The sequence below is a fragment of the Geotrypetes seraphini genome, chromosome 10 (assembly GCF_902459505.1).
Source record: "Geotrypetes seraphini chromosome 10, aGeoSer1.1, whole genome shotgun sequence".
Lineage (NCBI taxonomy): Eukaryota > Metazoa > Chordata > Amphibia > Gymnophiona > Dermophiidae > Geotrypetes > Geotrypetes seraphini.
This window is the reverse complement of record NC_047093.1, coordinates 46,982,709-47,005,086: the sequence shown is the minus strand read 5'-3', so window position 1 is coordinate 47,005,086 and position 22,378 is coordinate 46,982,709. Positions and strand designations below refer to the sequence as shown.

Here is a 22,378-nt window from a genome sequence, read left to right as displayed (position 1 = left end):
ATTTGGCCTAGCTGTCAATCATCTGTTAGGTGCCATTTATAGAATCACACCTAGCGGTGCCTAAATGATCTTAGGCACCGGTAGACATTGAATCCTTACTCACTGCCATTTAGGCTAGGGGTTTCTTGGTCTAAATGAGTGCGCCTAAATCAATCCACCCCCAAACTCTACTCCTAATATTCCTACTTGCCAGTAGGCGCTTTAGTGTAGATTGCCACCTTGAAGTGGTAGGCATCTACTGAGTTAGGTACCTACTGGCAAATGAATTAACAAAAATAATTTTAATTGGTTTTTAATCAGTGTTGATTACGCCAATTAAAAAAAATTAAGTTAGATGTCTAGATCGGCTAGACTCGCTGATCTAGGCGCCTGACGTCTGGTGTTGTTTATAGAATCTGGGCCTTTGTGTTCATATAGGGTTACCAGATGTCTGGATTTATCCAGAGATTTCCTCTCTTTAGAGGACTGTCTGGGCATCCAGACGGCTTTTCAAAACCCGAGTCTGGAGTGCATCTGCACATGTGCGGATTGCCACGTGGTGACGTCGCACGTATGCGTGCAATGCCATCATGTCACACTGTGCATGTGTAGATGTACTCCGTCCTCGGCCCAAAGGGATGACGTTTGCATGGGGCTGGGGTTGGGAGCAGAGCAGGGCGGGCCCGGGGACGGGACGGGGCGTCCTCTTTTTCCAGATGCAACATCTGGTAACCCTGTGTTCATAGTTCACTCTAGTAACGGCATTTGTTGGAAATAAAACAATTCCAAATGAAAACAGCACAAAAATGTTCTGGGTGTCCATCCCTTAACAACATATACTACAGTGTGCAACAGATTTCCTGAGATGAGTACCCTACCACCCCAATGACTTCACCCAGAGTACACCAGAAAGGGTTCATTAGCGGACTGGAATCCGACAGCCATAACTATTTTGCTATAACTACTAACTCCAGGGCCTCTAATGGGGATTAATTCTGCCAGTGGTTGGCACAGGTGGATCTGCTTGTGATAGGTCTCCTACCACTCAAAACCTTTTGTGTGATCCACTGATATCAGGGGTGACTGGACAAATGCGCGCCGACAAATGGGACCAGACAATTGAGCGCAAGACTTCAGCGTGCCGCACTAAAACCTTATTTTAAAGAGCTCCAATGGGGTGTGTGTGGGTGTGTGTGGGGGTAACCCCCCCTTTACTTAATACTGTTCACGCTGCCATGTTGGGGGGGGGGTGTGGGGGTGTAACCCCCACATTATCCAGAAAACTTAACTTTTCCCCTAAAAAATAGGGGAAAAGTTAAGTTTCCTCTATAATGGGGGGTTACAGCCCCCCAAAACCACCCCCAACAGCAACGCGAACAGTATTACGTAAAGTGTATGGGGGTTTCTCCCCCTACACCCCCTGTTGGAGCCCTTTAAAATAAGGTTTTAGTGCGGCACGCTGAAGTCTTGCGCTCAATTGTCTGGTCCCATTTGTCAGCGCGCGTTTGTCCGGCGCGCTTATGACTATGAACCGATATCAGGTTTTAGTACTCCAGTAACCTTAAGCAGATACTGTATTTCACAGATGGTAACTCTTTGAAGTGATGCTTCCTCTAGTTTCACAGCTGTGGCATACGGATAATACAGAGAGCCAGAACCTGATGTACACATCTGACCAGACTGCAGGCATATATAGACGAGGCTAATTTAAAATACAGAATGTTGCATGCATCTGGTCTTCCCACTGCCACTGGAGGCGGGGGTGGTCTTCTCAGTGTTTATTCCGTTCGCCTCCTACAGGAAACACATGCAACCTATCAGCCAAGAGCTTGGTGGAACTGAATTCAAAAGTAGCATGGGAGAGGGAGGGGCCCGGCTATAATAACGAACACAACGGAAGACTGGTCACCAGTTAGGACATGAAAAAGATAAGGCAGATTAACCATGTTAGACTGTATAATGACATCTTGGTGAGCAATTAAAAAAAAAATAAAAATCTATGTTTAATCACAATTTGTTAAAGCACTGAACTCTTTCACTCCTTGTCAGACTGCAGTATGGTCATTTTGAGTGGCACTGCTTGACAGAGCTCCGGTGTTAAAATCGCATTTGTAACAGTTTCTTCTGCTACAGTTTTTTGATAGTTGCATTACGGTAACACCCCTCTTACCATTGCTCGAGGTGGAGATCCATGGCGGTGTTTAAACTGAGATCAGTAACATCCAAGAAATCTGTATTGAAGATGCTTGGGCCGGTGCTGGTAAGAGAGCCAAAGCCCGTGGCTGAACTTGGGGGTGTCAGATCCAGCCACTCCATGCTTTCCCATGGAGACTCTGTGAAACTCAAGTGGGGCAGAGCACAACCTTCTGACGAGGCGGGGCAAAGCTGAGTCTCTACTGGAGGAAGAGCAGTGTCTAAAATCTCTCTCGAGGGCAGAAGTTCCTCTGAAGATTTGCTAGAAAATGCATCCATCATGCCTTCAAAATGAGGTTCATTGCCTCCAACTTTAAGAAGTGTCATGTCACTAGCCCTTCCCAGAGGACTCTGGGAATTTAGTAAGACTTCGAGGTGAGAGCCATTCTTGCTTGGACAGTGGTCAAAAGGTCCCGAGGAGCTTGCATTGCTGGAAGACACAGTTATCTGAGGTACTTTGGGGGTGCAAGAACGCTCTTCTTTGGCATTGGCTGGCATTTCTGTTTATAGAATAGGCATAAAATGTAGTTTAAAAATCCCTTCTTCATGTATATTAGCATAAGCTTCACAGTATATTTAGTCATTTTATTTATATTAAATTATTTGTCAACCACCCTCTGCTTCAATGGGTGAGAAAACAAACAATTTAAAAACACCCTGGCCAATATTCAGAGCAGTTTAACTGGGCAAGAAAGAGGTAACCAAAAAGGCAAAAGTTAAAAGTTCATAAATTACAGATAAAAATTCGAACACTTACCTACAGAGATGTTAACTGGAATGGCAGGTAAACCCCGGCGTCTTTATTCACGTTTTAAACTCCGAGGTGTCACGATCAACGGACTGAGGCACCATGTAATTTAATCAATTAAAAAGAGGAAAACAGAAAAAAAGAGAAGCTATTGCTCAGCTTCCTGAAGTAGCACTCGTGAAACATGGCTCGTATCGAAGCCGGGGTTTACCTGCTATTCCAGTTAACAGCTTTGCAGATAAGTGTTTGAATTTTCATCTTTGCACTTAAAAGACACCCTACTAATATCTAGTGAGCTACTTGAAGCCTTTTTGTTATGTTTGTAACGTGCTATGATTATTAATAATAACAATAATAATAATAATAATAATTTTTATTTTTTATATACCACCAAAGCCATAGTAGTTCGAGGCGGTTTACAATAAGAAGAGCTGGACAATCAGCAAAAATAATTACAATGAGTCATCAAATACATGACGAGTCGTCGAATACATGAAGAGTCGTCGAATACATGAAGAGAGGGAGAATACTTGTAGGAAGGGAGAAAGACAGAGTAATAGTCACAATGAAGGGACATCGAGTACATGTAAGTAGAATATAGGGATAAAGCTTTAAGAGTTCTCGGTTACAAATCGGTTAAACAGGTTTGTTTTAACTAGTTTTCTAAAGCTAAGATAGGATGAGGAGTGCTTAATGATGTTACCCAGCAAACTGTTCTTACGCACTGGTAATATTTTATTACTACATAGCGTCCTGTGAAAACTTTTTCTATGAGCACATGAGAATTAAGATTTAAATATTTATTTATAGTTGAGTTATTAAACAAGTGGACACTCATATTTGGTGTGGGATTTTCGTTGAAAGCATTTTGCCTTCTGTGCCAACCGCACCTGTGGTTGTTCTTTATTCTCCTTTTCATCCTTAAAAAGATGCATGTATAAAAGATTTCTTGAAAGAACATTATCTTTCCAAGCAGGTAAATGGAGTAAACCTCTTAAGTGGTCTAATTGTGGCTTCTTATTCCTATCAAGATTTTAGGAAAAATGTTAAAACTTCTCTCTTTGATAAATTTGTCTGACATTTTTTAACTATATGAATTTCAATGCTATTGATGTATCATCGCTGTGCAGTCTGGCTTTTCTTTATTGTGAACTGCATAGAACTGAGAGGTACTGTGGTATAAAAATAAAAAAAATTAGTTATTACTATTATTATTGGTTTGGAGCAAATTCCCCTGTTTGTTTTTGGTTTAACCTATCTTAGGCTGCTTAAAAAAAAAATAAATCCAAAAAAGACCACTGTGTTCCCTGTTGATTTTGGGTTTTTCAATGAGCCTTGTACGTGCTCTCAGTCTTTTTAAAGTTTGTATTCCCAGCACTGGAGTGACACCTAGTGGACCAATAAACATACCCCTGAGGCAGGCCTCCACCTGGGGGCCGAAACACGGACTGTGTCGGGTAATCGGCTGGATCCTTTCAATAAGGACATCACGCTCACAGGACTTTTACACATGTGTTTTTATTCATATGTTTCTGTATTTATTTTGAATTTATGGAAATAAAAGATTGTTTGTCCCAAGGTTGACGTGTTCTATAGGATTTTACGTGGGGTTTCTGTTTCCTTTACTTTGTTCTCTTCAAGTCACTTCATTGGCTGCCTATCTATTTCCATATACAGTTGAAACTGTTGAAACTTCTTGAACTATCTTACAAGTGCATTCATTCTGCAGCTTCTCAGTATCTCTCTTCTTCTCTCTCCCTACATCCCTCCCCAGGAACTTCATTCATCTAGTAAGTTGTTCTTATCTGTACCCTTCTCTTCTACTACCAACTCCAGACTCTTCCTTTTATCTTGTTGCACTGTATGCCTGGACTAGACTTCCTGAGCCAATACATCTTGCTCTGTCTTTGGGGCTATTCAAATCTAGGCTAAAAGACCACCTCTTTCATTCTGCTTTTAACCCCTTATTCACTACTCACCTATATTTTAATCATTTCTACTCCTTAGTGTCATGTTTGTCGTAAGCAGATTGTAAGCTCTGTCAAGAAAGACTCTTATGTGTACAGTGCTGTGTATGTCTAGTACCACTATAGAAATGATAAATCGTAGTCGTGCTTTGTCTTCTGAACCCCAACAAATTATAAAGGTGGTAAAACTGTAGCTGTAAAAGTCCTCAGAAATCTTGTATCCCATGACAACAATATTCAAGTTTAACTGTCATGCTATCATTTCTTTTTGTTGGGGGAGAGGGGGGAATCTTTTCCCTTTTTTCCTCACAGTGGTCTGCTGCTCCCTCTCTCCAGATAGCATGTTCAGCAGTTCAGAGAATCTTTGTTAGCTTGGAGAATGAAGGCGTGGACCTTTAGCATTGCTTTTTGGCAGTGGCGTAGTAAAGGTAGGAGGCACCCCCCCTGCACCCTCCTCTCCATGCTCCTGCTCATTCTCTGCCCCCCCCCGCTCCTTCCCACCCCCCCTGCACACTCACACTCTCTCTTCCCCCTGTACCTCTAAATCTTCGCCAGCGTGAGTGGCTTTTCTCCAGCACGCTTCTCAAGCCAGCATTGAATTTCCCTCTGATGTCACTTCCTGGTACCATGACACGGAAGTGATTCAGAGGGGAATCAGGCTGGTGCAAGCAACAGGCAGGAGAAGTTGCTCATACTAGTGAAGATCTACAGAGGTACTGGGTGGGGGGTGGGGAGGGGGAGAGATGGCACGAGCATGGCATGGTGGGGCGAGGCAGAGAGGTGCCGGTGCCCCCACTGACACGGCACCAGGGGCGGTCTGCACTCCCTCTCCCCCTTACTAGGCTACTGCTCTTTGGTTAGCAGGGGCATCACAGTAATGGCAGCCATTTTTCCCCCTCTCTGGATTTGAATGTATTATCCAAGCTGTGATCCATACAGGATCTCTGCGCTACGGCAGCAGGGTCCACATCTTTGAAATCATTTCCCTTAAGAAAAAAGCTTTTCCGTGCGCCGTACCTCCACTCTCAATAAGTACATCCAGGAGTTCATCCATCTGCTGGCTCCTATTTATCTGCTGTAGGAGGAATGACAAAAGATCACTGAGAGCCTATGTGGGTTGCTCAATGAATTACAGTATGATAATGACAGTTACACAGTTTTCTAGCATTAATGCCTGTGCTCATATATAGAGCAGTTCAACCATAGACCCAGTTCAAACACAGCAGGTCAAGTGATTTGCTAGAGATCACACAGGGGTCATGTGACCCACTAAAGGTCACAAAGCCTGGGATTAAGGAATCTGATAAGTTTAAATACTGTAGAAGGAAACGCTTGCAGTTATTTAGGAAGAGAGGTGCCATCTCTATCCTTTCTTCCATCAACTTCTTAAGATTTTTTTTGCTAATCAGAATTCCAACATACTTTTATTTGTGATATTATCTCTTGAACTGTTTGTGTTATATATCCCTGGCACGTTGAGATCTGGAACTTTATAAGAGTATACAGCACAGATGTTTCTATTCAGAGTTGTGTGTGACCTTCAATAAACTGAGGGGGCTCAAGTTTCGGTGTCAGGTCAAAAGCGCGCCGGGACAAAAACAAGAAAAAGAGTCAAAGGAAAATGTGAATAAAATGATGCAAAAGTACAAAGTATGATTACGGGACAGATAGAATGGAAAGAGTGAGAAATAAAGTGTGAGAATTAAAATACAGAAGGAAAATTCAAGAACAGAGATAAATAGCAGTAGAATGAAATAATGCAAACATTTAGAACAAAGGGCAAATTAGCAAAGAACTGAAAGGAAAAATATTCAATCATGATTATGATGATGACAGAAAGGAACAACAAAAAAAAAGAAATATAATTGGAAGCTGAGAAGAAAAAATCATTGTTATTCTATAAAAAAAATTGAAGCGGTCATAAGCTAATTAAGGCCCCCTTTTAGAAAGATGATTATCACGGCAGGCCACGGTAATCACTGTGACGCACATAGGGATTCAATGAGCATCAGAGCGTTTGCCTTGTGGCAGTCGCTACCGTACCTTTCTAAAAGGGGAGGGGTAAGAAAAGAGAATATTGGGCTATGATTCAGTAGAAATCCTAATGTACCTTATTCAAGTGCTTTTTACCAGTAAGCATATGTGATCCAGTAATGAAAATCATTTTCTCCCAGGGGCTTTGAGATCTAGGTGAGCATAAAATATTTGATTTTTTTAATCAATTAAAAAATATAAAGAAATGACTTAAAAATAATTTGATGAAATGGTTAATCTCTAGATTTTTACTGTTCGTGTGTTTCTGATTTAGTCACATTCATAAAAAAAAAAAAGGAGTAACAGGCCTTAATGATTTGTTTGTTTCTTTTGGGTGTCTTTTTATTTTTCCTCTGTCTCGTACAAAATGGGTTTTGAAAACAGCAAATTGGAAGGGTTTGGTGAGAAAAACATCCATCTGCCCCTTTATGCCACTTTTAAGATGTTTTTCTTTTCTGAAAATGAGCCCCATAGTTAAGCACTGCTGACTGCAGCCATTATTTCAGAAACATAGCCACATATAAATAGCAGGACTTATAGTATACATGTACACCACATACGTACACAGGTAAATACTGATTTCAGAATGTCATTATTTGCACATGGAGATTCACACCATGCAAAGATTAAGTGGGCATAGGTTGGGCATACCATATGTGGGACTAAAATCTACACATGCATTCTCCATTTACAAAGGGCAATACACATGTATGGGAAACAAATTCCACATGAAGTTTTACACCAGCTCAGATCATGCAAAGATTTTAAAAAGGGGCATGTTTCTGCCAGGGCTTTACGTGAAAGATTGAGGGATTCTGTCTCCTTGATCCCACATAGTTTATTTCCACCTTCAAAATAAAACCAAGTTCAGTTTGCAGGCTCACTTCTTAATGGGAGGTGCTTATACATGTAGTTTGTAAAATGAGAATGAGGCAGCCACCCATGGAAATGGTGGCATTTATACATGGAAGTTATGAACTTGCCATTTTCATGTGTAAGGGCTCCCATCTCCACAAGAAGCTGCTGAGTTCACGCCGTTCCTTTCTAAAATGTGGATATTTCTAAAATGGCTGCTCCTGCAGAAAATGCTGGCAAATATACATCAGAAAAGCCTTTTGTAAAATATACCTGGAATCGAGAATGCCCAGACTTGGCTCTGTGGCATAACTACGAAGGGGTGTGTGTGTGTGTGTTTTCCTGAGCTGCCATGCTGTCTGCCCCGCTGCACACCACACACATGCTTGGTTTTAGTGAAATTGAGCAAGTGCAAGGGAGGCTTCCCTTTATGTATGCATGGAAACTGAGCATGTGCAGGGGGCGAGCCTCTCTCATGCACGCTTAATTTCACTAAAGCCAAGCAGGCGCAGGGTGGATGAGGGGGAATCAGGGCAAGGCATGCAGCATGGCGGCTCAGGAAAACAAACATTGGCTAGTGGAGGGCTTCTGCTGGTGGAGTTGGGGTTGGGGACCCCTGCCAGCCACAGAGGTTCCCAACCCTGTCCTGGAGGACCACCAGCCAGTCAGGTTTTCAGGATAGCCCTAATGAATATGCATGGAGCAGATTTTCGTGCCTGTCACCTCCATTATATGCAAATCTCTCTCATGCATATTCATTAAGGTTATCCCCAAAACCCAACTGGCTGGTGGTCCTCCAGGACAGGGTTGAGAACCACTGAGCTAAGGTATGTAGGGTTACAACAAAGGCGGAGAATGGCTAGGAGACAGAGTAAAATGTTGTGGCCCCCCACTTTGGTCTCAAGCCCTCTCCCCCAAAAAAACCCTATCTGGCTACATGCCTGGCTTGCCCATCTCTAATCTAATCTTAACTCTAATCTAATCTTCATTTTATATACCAAAACTACTCCCTAAGGAGCTCGACTCGGTTTACAGTTTGTTAAAAAATGAAACATAACAAGTAAAAACTGTGGGATAAAACCAGAAATTGGTTAGATTAGATGGATGGAAAAAGTTAGAAAAAAGTATGTTGAATTGCTTAAAACTACTATACGACAGCTAAAATCAAATTAACTATTGTGAAACTATCTCATTTCTGATCTCTACATTCTATGACTCCACATTGTCCAGTAACACTGAATATATTACATAATAATTTAAGTGTCAGATTGCTGCTGCCGATGGATATGTGCCTAAGGGCGTAAAATTTGGTTTTTGGATAGTGTATAATTTCTTTATAATCCATATCTTATTATGTTTGAATGAATGTAATAATGTTGAAAATAATCAATAAAAAAAAAGATTGCTGCTGCCACTGAAAACCCATAAGCATTCCCAGAACTGGAGGATGAGTGAAACAGGGTCCGCACATGTTCACTGATTCTTACGAACAAAAATACTACAGCCTCGGAGCTTGTCAAACTTTGTGATAAAAATTCAGCAGAAGGTAAGAGAGAGTAAAAGAAAAGAAAGAAGATATTTACCTGCTTCACAGCATCTTCATATGATGGGGGCTGCTTTACTTTTGAACGAGCTGAGTTGGAATTACAGAAGCTTGAAGATGACATTGAAAACTTTGGACCTGTCTGAGAAGAGGGGTGTGAACCAGCTATCTGTGGAGAGAGAGAGAGTAAAACATATAAATTTATCTATTGTGAGGTGCTTAATAGAGAATGACACAGTGACAAAATTAATCACCGTTCCCGTCCCTGCAGATAACCGCGGGAAACCATCTTCATGTCATTCTTTAAGGAGAGAGGGTAGAATCAGAGTATAATTGGGCACAACCACTGACCCGCAAGCTTTGCTTTGAAGAATGCTGGTGCAGAAGGACTGAGGTTGAAACAGACACTACAGAATGACAGTATCTGATATCCAGAGCAGATATTGTGATGTCATAATGCCTCATTCCACCAGTGCCTAAGAGCCAACCTCATCAGTGATGTCACAATGGCTTCATTATCCTATACTTGGCTCAAATAAGAATCAGAGTATGAATGGCCACAACCGCTGACCCTCAAGCTTTGCTTTGAAGAATGCTGGTGTAGAAGGACCGAGGTTGAAATAGACACTAGAAAATGAGATGGGATTATTTCCCGCGGTTATCCGCGGGGACGGGAACGGTGATGAATTTTGTCACCGTGTCATTCTCTACTGCTTAATTTGTTGTGATATCCAAAGTCTACACATATTTACCACCTAGGCACTCTGAACCGGGACTCTAAAGGGCTACCATTGCACAGATTTTCAGATATAAGGTTTTATTTGAAAAATCTTGACATATACATGCACGCTGATAGGTGAGAGGCATATAAAACGTGATCTTTTGTTTCAAACACAATAAAAAATAAAATGGCTACAGTAGTTTGTCTGGGTTTTGGAAAGCCCCAACCTTCTGTAGGGCCTCTGAGTAAGCGCGGACGAGGTACCTAACTAGCGACAGAAAATGCCAAATTGGGGATGGAACTGTACACATCAACCAGAGATAAAACCAATGAATAAAAGTTTATTCAGAACCAATAAAACAGTCTTTGTCATATATTAAATTGAACTGTGTTGTAGACCCATCACAGTCCATGTTTCATCACTGGTGTCTGCCTCAGGGGGTGCAAAAAACATCCAGTGGATGGCAGCCTTATAACATCAATGATTGTTCATCACAGAAAGGTTGGGTGCAATGCTAGAAAAATATATCCGGGGGAACATGTAGTGATTCAAACTCTGTCTGCAGAGACACATATATACTGTTTCATTCAGATTTGTCAGAGGGTGGAAGGGGGTCAGTGACCACTGGGGGATTGTGTGTGTGTAAGGTCATTACTTAATCCCTCCAGCGGTTATCTGGCCAGTTTTTGGCACTTAGGGCTCCTTTTAGAAAGGTACGTTAGTGACTTAACATGTGGAATAGCGCACGCTAAATTGCCACACGCTAGATGTTACCGTCACCTTTAAGCAGGCGGTAATTTTTCAGCTAGCATGCGCTAATCCGGTGCGTGCGCTAAAAATGCTAGCGCACCTTTGTAAAAGGAGCCCTTTGGTATACCAGTGGGATTACTATCGCCCAACTTTATTTAAAGTTACTCTTTGTTACTATTTTTGGTGAAATAAAACATGTTTTAATAACTTCAAAAAAAAAAAAAAAACAAAAAAAAAAAAAAACAGGTCTAGCTCCGGATTTCTTTTTTTTTTTTTTTAAATTAATTCTTTATTCATTTTCAAAAATACATTAAGTGTTAAATATATTCGTTCATATTAACAATAAATACATCACTTACAAACAATCATAAATTCTTATCCCTTCCCCTTTCCCATCCCTCCCTCCCATATATTCCATTATCATATAAAATTTCTAAGTTCTATCCAGGGCATCGTGGGAAAGGTTCGATTAGCACCGCAAGAAGTTCAAGTCTAAGCCCGCCCACAACATGCCTCCAACATGTCCCCCTTGAATATTGGACGTACAGTGGCTGAGATGCCTAGCAAGACGTCCAGAAAGTCGGTTTCGAAAATTGGCACTTGGACACCCTTGCAATTAGGACATCCAAGTGCCGGTTCACACCGTCTTTTGGACGTCGACATTTTTTGAAAATGAGCCCCTTAGGCTGTAGACCTGCAATCTCCAATGTGTGGCCCCAGGGCTGCATGCAGCCCTCTAAGTCTTCCATTACTGCCCTCGAACAGTTGACTGAAATGTTCTTCAGATCCTGTAAATGTATTGATTTCATTTTTGCCCACTTGATAGACTATCTGCAAACAATGTCTTAAGTGCGTTACTCAGGCGTCTCGTGTACGGAATTTGCTACTGATGACAATCCAAAATAAAGTGGGTTTCAAAAACATATTCTTGAAGTGTTGTAGAATCAATATTAGTATTAGTATTAATAGCCAGTCTGATCAAGCTGGTCAAAGCAATTTACAAAATCAGTAGAATGTGTAAGCTTGAAATTTTTTTGCTTGCCCTCAGAGCTTTCTTGTATTCAGGCTGCTAAACTGAATGTGTGGTTTGGAAAAATTACGCTAGGAGCTTTCTCCTATCTTGATGTATTTCTATTTTCTTCGCTGTATGTTCATTTTTTACTTGTTGTGAACCGCCTAGAACCATTTCTGGTTAGGCGGTATATAAAAAATAAAATTATTATCATTATTATTATTATTATATGAAAAATGTTGGAGACCCCTGCTGGTGGCTCTCAGAGGCAGGGGGGGAAATAGACTGCTGTTATGGGACCCACCTTCTGATGCATGTTTGGGCTCTTCGGCGAGGAGGCATCTCTGTGACTCTGCTTACTCTCAGGATGGTTACTGAGGAAGGGCACCTGCCTGCTGGGCTGGTTTGATGAGAAGCAGCCAGGGCTCCCATTTCGTACTACAGTGCTCTGCGAAAGAAAAAGAATAGTGAACCTGAGCAGGACGTTTCCGCCATACAACCAGTAATGAAATCAGGCAGGCTTTAACTTTCAGTACAAGCTTATTGGCTCTTGCTCCCAGGGAGCTGGTTTTTAAAAAATTATATTTACACAGTAAAATCTTTTAAGGGGTCTTTTACTAAGGTGCGCTAATCGATTTAGCATGCGCTACAGAATATGGGCGCGTTAGCATTTAGTGCGCGCTAAATCAGCGAGTAAGTCTTAGTAAAAGACCCTTTTAATTAGAAAAAGGGCTTAGCGGTAAGGAGTACAGCCAGAGTTTTTAATGCTTTTTTTTCCCAGGTAGTAGGTGCTGGCACTATGCACTAGCAGGGCAGGATTAATTCTTCGAGGGCCCCTAGGCACACAAGTACACTGGGCCCCCTTCAAGTTTCAAGTTTCAAGTTTAATAATTCTCTTGATTAATCGCTTAATCATATTTCAAAGCGATGAACAATTTAAAATACATCCATCATATATATATAAAAAAAAAAGAGCAAAAACAATACAATACATACTTTAAATAATAACATTGGGTTAAAAACTAAAACATCATTTTGAGAACATAAGGTAAGAAGGGATTGTGAAATACAATTCAATATAGTAAAGCAATACAGAGGAAAAATACAGATGGAAGACAGGTAAAAACATAGTTTGGTACAGTATAGTCTATGGCCTAGGGATTAGTGTATTAAGCACTAAAGGCATCTTTAAACAGAAAAGTTTTTAGATTACTTTTAAATTTTCCTAGATCCTGCTCCTTTCGCAGATAAATTGGGAGGGAATTCCAAGTCTGTGGGGCAGTCACTGAAAAAATAAACTGCTGTCTAGTATTAATAATCTTAAGCGAAGGAATAGTTAATAAATGTTGTTCATTGGATCTTAAAGTTCTGTTTGGATGATACGGAATTTATGATTTATATATAAATGCTGGGGTTTTGTTGAGAAGAGTTTTAAAGGTAAGCAAACAGAGTTTATAAGTTATCCGATGAATAACTGGGAGCCAATGCGCATTTTTCAGAAGAGGTGTAACGTGGTCAAATTTTCTAGATTTAGTTATGAGTTTAATGGAGACATTTTGAATAATTTGGAGACGTTCTGATGCGCCCTGGCGGAAACAGGAAGCTGCGTCAAAGGGAAGCTTTGGGCAAGCAGCACTGCTTGGAAAATTACAGTTGGTGTTGCCTTTCTTACCCGCGTTCCTTGCTCATCTTACTTTCTGTCGATGGGGGAGAGGGGTCCGTTGCTGATCGGTCCGTCGATGGGGGGGGGGGGGGGGCCCGCGTTACCGATTGGGGGGGGCCGCATTGCCGATTGATGCTGGGGAGGGCCCATCGCCATTTGAAAAAAAAAAATACCCTCCTTCATCGGGCCCCCCTGACCATTTCGGGCCCTAGGCACGTGCCTACTGAGCCTGTTCGTTAATCCTGCCCTGTGTACTAGCACATTTTCTGCCATCTGAGCCAGTTGATATGGTGTATGTAAGATGTTCAGATAACTTTTGTTAAAGATTCTCATGAGAAACTTCTGAGGAAATTAGTCGTAGGATAGGCGGCAAACTCCTTTTGTGGACTAGAAATCGGTTGAAAGACAGAAAACAGAGAATTGGGCTAAATAGTTAATTTTCTTAATGGAGGATAGTGGAGTGCTGGGACTAGTGCTTTTTAACATACATGAAAATTATCTGGAAATGGGAAGAATGAGTGATTACATTTACAAATGAGCAAAAATTATCCAAAGTTGTTAAAATTGCATCTAAATTTTGAAAAATTACAGGAAGACCTTGGGAGACCAGAAGACTGAGGGGCAGATTCTCAAAACTAAAATCTGCCTTTAACATGCTCGCTAAATTGGTTCCAGCTGATTTAGCGTGCATGTATTTTAGCGGCAGATTATTAAAACGGCTTAGTGAGGTCTTTTCCGCGTTTTCTAACAATCTCCGATACTGCCATGCAAATGTAGTACAACGAGGTCATTCATTTTAAAATGATCATTCCAAGCGATTCTCTATGATCGCTGAGTGATTCTCTAACCTCGTTGGGCCACACTTGCAGCCAAAATTTACCAACAGGTCTGAGCTGTCGTTGCCTTACTTTCTGATCAGAACCTGAGTGCTGATTGGCTCTGACACTGACAGGAAAGTAAGGTTTGACAGCTCAGATCCCCTCCCCCCTTGCAAATTAAAATAATAATAAAAAAACAAGAAACCCCCCCAAACAAATTGAAGATCAGCAGGAGAGGTTTAGAGGATTAGCCTATTAAGCTTAGTAACTTAACGACTTGCGTCTGCACCCCTGACTGACGGATCTCAAAAGCATTGTCTAATACACCAAACGGACTCTCACCAAAACCCGTATGCCACCGCAAGCATCACTCAATCTACTACCAAAGAAAATCAGTTTGTACTATATTCTAAAACAAACAACCTCATTCCCAGTAAAACTTATCTGTGACCCCCACCGGATCAAAAATTCTCCATACTTCAATGATGCACACACCTGCAGAGCAAAAGCTATTTTACCCCTAGGTTCGGCTATGTCTATACGGAGAATGCTGCAATTTAAACCACCCTATGCCCACTAAGGTGCGCTAGGGCCTTAACGAGCGCAATAGCGCATGTTAAATTCCCGAGCGCGCTAGCCGCTACCGCCTCCTTTTTAGGAGGCGGTAGATTTTCGGCTACCGCGTGCTATAGCGTGCGGCAATTTTGTGTGTGTGCTAAAAACCCTAGCGCACCTTCGTAAAAGGAGCCCTAAGTCTGTATGTTATGACTATACTGTAAAAGCTGAAATTAAACCCCCTATGTCCACCAAGTCTATATTTCCCACCAACGTTTGTCCTGATCATACTGTGAATGTACTCTTGTGACCCGTTCTGGGCTCCTTTGGGAAGACGGGCTTACTAAATGAATAAATATGATATCAATTACTTACCAAGGTGCTTTTACCATTTCAGCTCTAAGTCAGAGCAACAGCCTAATATTTCAATACATCATTAATAAAATAATTCCCTTTTTGGTCAGACCAATAGTCCATTTAGCCCAGTGTTCCGTTTCCAACAGTGGCCAGTCCAAGTCACAAGTACCTGGTAGAGTCCCAAAAAGCAGCAAGTTTCTGTGCTGATCCCAGGGATAAGCCGTGGCTTTCCCCAGATCTATCTTTAATGATTTATGGACTTTCCCTCCAAGAATTGGTCCAAACCTTTTTAAAATTCAACTACATTAACTGCTTTTACTGCTTCCTCTGGTGAAGAGTTCCATCATAAAATGATGTCCTATACCCAGTTAATTATCTGGGTACAGTGCTGAATATATGATATCTGGATAATTTCTTGGCACCTCTGAAGATCCGGATATTCAGTGCCAGTATCTGGATTAAGCCTGATACTGAATATCCAGATCTAATTTAGGCTGCAGCGGTCAATGCCTTCAAAAATTCTGACCACATATATTACAGTAGTTAAATCATTTTTGACCTAATCTCTAAAATCTTCCTCACCCCTCTTTCTCTTAGATGGCTAACATTTGGCTGGACATTCACCCCCTCTTCTATGACACTGCGCTAGCAGTTTCTAGCGCGGGGAGCTGCGCTGAATGGCCTGCGCTGCTCCCGACGCTCATAGGAATTCAATGGTCCTCTTTTACTAAGGTGAGCTAACCGATTAGCGCGCGCTAATCGATTTAGCGTGTGCTATACATGAACGCGTGCATGCTAGTCTATGGACGCGTTAGCATGTAGCACGCGCTAATTTGATTAGCGTGCGCTAATCGGTTAGCGCAGCATAATAAAAGAGGGGGAATAAGTGTCGGGAGCAGCGCGAGCCATTCAGCGCGACTCTCTGTGCTAAAAACCGCTAGCGCAGTTTCGTAGAAGAGGGGGTATGTGCTCTGCACAGGCACCTGGTATTAGAGGCTTGGGGAACCTAAGCCTTGCCAAAAACTATGCTGGCAGACAGGAGCAGTAGTTGAAAACAGGGTAGGCACTGGGGCAGTGTGTAAGACAGGAGATTGGAGGAAGCTGCAGGGCTGCTGCAGCTGTTAATTGCCCACTTCTTGCTTCTGATTGATCCTGGCTGGCAAAATGGGAGGGCGGGAGTTTGAAGAGAAAGTGAGCGAGGCTGGGGACAGAGAGAGAGAAAAAAAAAAATCTGAAGATTATGTTGGTTTGGAATTCCCTAGGGGAGAGAATGAAGGAAAAGAAAACATGCTGTCTTGCCTCAAACAAGTGAGTCACCAGCTGCCTATGGTTGTCTGGCCAAAGTTTTTAAAACAAAGGATTTATGTGACTAGCACAGCATAAGTTCTTTTGGATACCGAACCCATAGCGCCCTTTTGCCAGAACCACGGGACAGGTTTTAGTGCTGGCTAAGGCGGTAACAGCTCTGACGCTCATAGAATTCCTAAACTAAACTAAAACTAAACTAAAGCTTAACTTTGTATACCGAGTCATCATTCTAAGAAGGCTGGACTCGGTTTACAGCAATTAAATAAACAGAGAATGATTTACAAATGATAAATAGAAGATAATAGCAAAATTACAAAAGAATTAGTTTTCAAAATGTTTGGCAAATAGAGTAGTTTTAAAAGATTTACGGAAAAATTGAAACGAACTGGAACTCCTTAAAAAAAAGGGGAGATCATTCCAGAGTTGAGAGAAAAGGGGAGATTATTCCAGAGTTGAGAGAATTTAAAGACCAAAGATTGACTGAAAATCTTGACTTCTTTCATCCCTATGAGTGTCGGAGCTGTTACCGCCGCGGCCGACACTAAAAACCATGCTATGGTTTTGTACAAAGGGGGGGGGGGGGGTAAGTGAAGTAAGAGGAAGAGCCAAAGCTGGCGCGAGCTGCAGGTTGGAGATGCTGCCCACTCCAGCAAAGACTTAAAGAAGTGCAGGTGGAAAGGAAGGCGCACGCATGACCGGGGTGAGGGGGGTCATCGCCACTCTGGGTGCTTCCTACCCTTGCTATACCACTGGACACGTGCATATCTAAACATAACTAAAAGTGAAAGCACGCATCGACACCTGCTTTTATGTGCCTAAACGTGAACATGAATGTTATCTGCAAATAACAATAATATTTAGGTGCAGAAGAACATATGCCAATGTATGTTTTCATTTCCAGTTTTTGCTTAAATGTCCGCACAAGAAGCCTGCCTTCTGCGAAACCTTGTGTTTATGTGTCTAGCACACTCTCCCCTCCCCCCCCAATCAGCTGCACATTTTCTGCCTGACATGGTATTGCGCTCACAACCGAAGGCACCTGAGCAGACATTCATGCACAGTTGTGTTGTGGGCCTTTCTGCATCGGCCCCTCTGTGTTTTGCAAATCACTTGGCCTCTGTAAACTCAGCCTTCATGTCTTTGAGGGCTGTGAAACTCTTATTATGAAACGGAGTAAATGTGTTGGTGGGAGCACTGGACTGACAATCAGAGAAACCAGAGCTCAGATTCTGCTGGGACTCCTTGTGTGGCAGCTCAGTTCATTGTCCATTACCTGAGGTAAAAACCTAGGATTCTATTTATTAATAATTAGTAAAATAGCATATTTTTGCAATAATTTACCATGCGCTTTACAAATCCATAGCACCTCAAGTGACATGAGTTAATAATGCCTTGCTTGGCAGCCAGACATTATTAAAAGGCAGAAGGGCTAGATTTTGGATAAAGAAAGAACAATTGTTTGTTCCCTATTATACCCTAGGGGTCACCTTAAAAGTACTGGGGAGAGGGAGGAAAGCATGGCACCATAAATGTTAAAACAATTAAAAATAAATTAAAAATACAATGATTGTTTATGATGGTGGCAGCAATGGAACCTTAAATATTTGTTATAAGGTTTAGGGGAGAATGTGAGAAACTTTGCAAGAATTGTAGCTTGGGAACTGAGGAATGGGTTTGGGTTTTTTGAATCTATTAGAGGGGATGAGGGGCAATCGGTTTTACATTGGCAATGCCTTTAACTTGTGACATGAGGGGACGGAGCATCTAAATGGCAGCTGAAATTTAATGTGGAGAAGATCAAGGTGATGCAGAAGAAGAGAAATCATCGCAACTGCAAGTACAAACGATGGATTCTGAGCTAGGAGTTACAACCCAAGAAAAAGATCTTTGAGTCATGGTGGACAATATGGGGAAGTTTTCAGCCGAGTGTATGGACAGCCCTTTAGGGATTATTCAAAAAAGAATGAACAACAAAACTGAGAAAACTGTTATGCCTCTATGTCCGTGTATAGAAAACGGTTTGCCACACGAGATTTCAGGTGTGCCGCGAGATGCTGGGGAGGAAGAGAGGCGCCAGCGCCAGCTGACTTCCTACAAGACGTTCCTCTCACGGCGAGAGAAATATCCTGTAGGCAGTCACTCTCCTCCTTCCTGGCATCTCTCCTCCTCTCTGCGCCTCTTCTTTTTCTGCGCCCCCCCCCCCATTGGCGGCTCAGAACCCCGTCTAGAGGGCCTCCGCGCATGTGCAGACATCAACAGGATGTCATCGCGCATGTGTGTGATGTCATCGCATCAACGTCCACGCACTTCCGGGTGCCCTCGAGCCATGGCTGCCAGCTTAGTGTGCCGTGGCTTGCAAAGTTTGCAAGGCACTGCTCTATGTAGATGCCTGGTGCAACAGCTTCTGAAAGGCTAAACAGGTGAGGGCTCTTCAGCTTGGAGAAAAGGCAACTGAGACGGGATAATTTATAAAATCATAAGTGGTGAGGAGGGGGGGTGGGGATAGTTAAATGCCGAACAGTTGTGTAACCTATCAAACAACACAAAAATAAAAGGATTCTTTATGAGACTAATGACCAGCAGATTGAAAACAAATAAGAGGGTTTTTAAAAAAAAATTTATCCACAACACATAAGCTGTGGAATTTGCTGCAGGAGGATGTGGTAAAGCGACTAACTCAGTGAAGTTCAAAAGAGGTTTGGACAAATTCCTGGAGCAGACGTCAGTAAAAAAAAAAATTATTAGCCAGATAGACTTAGGAGAGATATTGTTCATTCCTGGGACTGAGCTACAAATAATAGAGAGAAATAAGTCACCTATCCGGAATGTATTTATTTAAAACCTGCTGAGTACTTGAGACTGACCACTCTTGCAGACAGGATGCAGGACTTGACGAAACTCGGTCTGACTCAGTATGGCTTTTCTTTTTATTGCTGCCTGGGAGGATCGGCTCATGTGTTAGCAGGTCTATACTGCCAGGGGAAAGTTAACACCACTTCTTGTATAACACCATTTTATATAATAAGAACATCCATCGCAGCTCAATATTATTTCAGGAACATTGTGGTAAAAATTCCTGAAATAAACTACGAATGTGTGGTATTGCCACAACATAATTTAGTGGCCAATATTCAAAAGGATTTAACTGGGCAGGAGAGGTTCGTGTTCAGTTTAACCCTGCTAAGTGGGCCAACGTGTGAGCGAAATATCAGCTCAGAACACACAAGCCACATTTGGCCAGTGGAGGAGTGGTCCAGGGAAGGAGTCAGGAGGAGTGGGCACTTATGCTGAATGGGCTGTATTCACTGCCAGAGCCCGTATAGCTAAGTAGCCAGATGGGACAGCAAAAAGGTCTGTCCTACCTTTGGCCTCCTAGCTTTGTGGTGCCAACACTGCATATGAGCTGGCACCTACATAACATCCAAATCGCTGATCTCCCCCCCTTATCATCAGCTCCCCCTCCCTGCCCAAACTCTTTTGCCATTAGCTTCCTTCGATGACAATCCCTGATCCCTGAACCCCTTTGTCATCAAAACCCACCCAATGCCAATTCCAATCATCCCATCTCTATTATCCCCCAACTCTCCAGGTCTTACTTGAATGTGATCCTTGGCATCTGTTGGGCTGGGCTGATCGTCCCCATCTGCTCTCACCCCCATCTAGCTATAGGTTAAAAAATGGTAGAGCTGACCCCTACTGATAGTCTCACAATACTACTGCTAGGTTTCAGCTTTTAATTGTCATGGAAGGTTGATCCCTTGTAGTAGAACTGATGGCAGCCATTTAGGGAGTGGCGCGGGACTAAGCAGGAGCGAACGTGAAAAGCTCGCGCCTGACTTGTGCACTGCTCTACCACAAGAGAGGACAGCTGTCCAGCAAGGGGGGGGGGGGGGCAGGAGCGCGGAAAACTCCTGCTGATACAGCGCTGGATCAACGGAAGTAAAAAAAAGATACAGGGGGGGCAGGGAGGGGAGCTGCCTACCACTAGACTTGCCCTGTATCCTGTCCTGGCCTACCACTAGACAACCAGAGGGGGACAGGGTACAGGGCAGGGTGGGGGGACAGAGTACAACATTTGGTTCAGAATTTTTTTTCCTTTGTTATTCCTCCTCTACAGGTGGGTGCATCTTATGGTCAGGTGCGTCTTACAGAGCGAAAAATATAGTAACATGTGCTTCTGACAGAACACAGGAAGTTACACACTTCCTTGCCGCATGTGGGCACCTGCAGTTATACCAGGTCTCTGGCTGTCTAAATCTAAGGCGTGCTGATACCAGGTTAAGCCAGCATTCTCCGAGGGAATATGGGCACCCAGATGCTGTTACAGAGTAAACTGTCACCACATGTTATTGGGGCACCAAAATGGAAGCGCTCACTATTGGAACAGCCTCTACACTGTCTTTCTTCTTGCACCATGGAAATGTCTCTTATCCTGCAAGTGCATGAAAATAGGCATCACACATGCTATCTAGGCCCTCACAGGTGCTGCCTTTTTTCACTTTTACCTGTGCTGTGTGAAGCCTGCTGTTGGCGTGTGAGGAAACGCTGTACCCATCTCCCTGAGATCCTGGAGACGCCGACAGAAGGTAAGGATGATTGGGAGATGGAGGCAGGCTGATATGCTGGGGGCTACTCGCAGTTTCAAGTGGAGAGTGCTGAGGTGAGCACTGAGGGCTAAGAAACGTAGAAGACATGATAGGATTTTGACCTGCTGACTCTATACAATGGCTATTAGCTTTTTGAGGGATCTGTGATGTCCCACATGAGTTTATTTTTTCTGTAGAATTGCTGTTTCCTGGTTTCACTGGCATCTTTTTTGATGCAAATGGACAGCTGGACACTGCATTCTCCTGTTTAATGGGAACGCCAAAGAAAGCCTGGGAAGTCAGATGCTTGTCCTCGGGGCAGCTGGTCCGTTTCCGCTTCTGTAGCTGCATCTTCAGCTCTTCTACCTGCCTCTGTTCTTGCTGAAGCTTCCAAGTCAGTTCATTAATAACCTTTTGCTTCTCTACCAGCATCTTGTCTTTCTCAGCATCAATGCACTCAAGATCTGATTGGAAACTTCCCCCGTTCATGCTTCCCATTAAGCTGTCATCTGCACTGAGGTATGCAGGAGAAGGCTGGAGGCCAAACTGGGGAGAAGACATCGGTCCATCGCTGAAGGTATCAGGCAGGGAGCCACTCACTGAGAGGTCTGAAGATGCTGGAGAGATAGGTGGGGTGGAGCTAGTGCTTCCAAATGGATAGAAGCCATTGGAGAGCACACTTGATGAAGACGGTGACTGATAACTAGACAGAGTGTTGCTTGGTGTGACTGGAAAGGTGACTGTAGTTATTTCTCCAAAGGCTGGTACCACATTGTTGCTGCTGTCTTGGAATGAACGTAGGCGCTCCATTAAAGCTGTTTTTGTGCCAGACACGGGTAGACCTCTTATTCTCAGTTGCTGTCTCAACTCTGAAACCTAAAAATTAAACATTGAAGCAATTAAAAACGGGAAACGTAGCTTATCTATGAAAAATGTGTTAGGATATAAGAATAAAGCAATAAATAAAATATTACATTTTAAAGTAATATTTCAGAAATCCAATCAAATGCTTCAGCGTGCACATTGGATACCAGTTTATCATGCAGTTGAAATCATTATGTTGATATCCTGATAGATTGTCAACCATGCAATAACTCATTGCTTAATTGTATACAAAGATCATTCATTTGATTGGTTGCAACATGAGGTCTTAATGCCCTATAAATGGTTCTTTTTCACAATGTAACAGTTTAGAATATCCATACTACTCCTAGATAAATACAGTAAAACCTTGGTTTACGAGCATAATTTGTTCCGAAAACATGCTTGTAATCCAAAACACTCGTAT

General features: G+C 42.5%; 1 protein-coding gene across 10 annotated transcripts in view; it reads right to left on the bottom strand.

Annotated features, from left to right (window-relative positions):
* Nucleotides 1-1,238: 1,238 nt before the first annotated feature.
* The window catches only part of MYOCD (myocardin), a 157,723-nt gene continuing 136,583 nt past the window's right edge, over nucleotides 1,239-22,378 (bottom strand). For all 10 annotated transcript variants that reach the window (XM_033962042.1, XM_033962039.1, XM_033962038.1 and 7 more), the window contains 5 exons: nucleotides 21,010-21,966; nucleotides 12,108-12,251; nucleotides 9,360-9,488; nucleotides 5,905-5,962; nucleotides 1,239-2,672 (listed from right to left, as the gene is read on the bottom strand). In XM_033962042.1, the coding sequence (XP_033817933.1) occupies nucleotides 2,146-2,672; nucleotides 5,905-5,962; nucleotides 9,360-9,488; nucleotides 12,108-12,251; nucleotides 21,010-21,966 (1,815 nt within the window). In that variant the 3' untranslated portion in view covers nucleotides 1,239-2,145. The remainder of the gene's footprint in view (nucleotides 2,673-5,904; nucleotides 5,963-9,359; nucleotides 9,489-12,107; nucleotides 12,252-21,009; nucleotides 21,967-22,378) is intronic.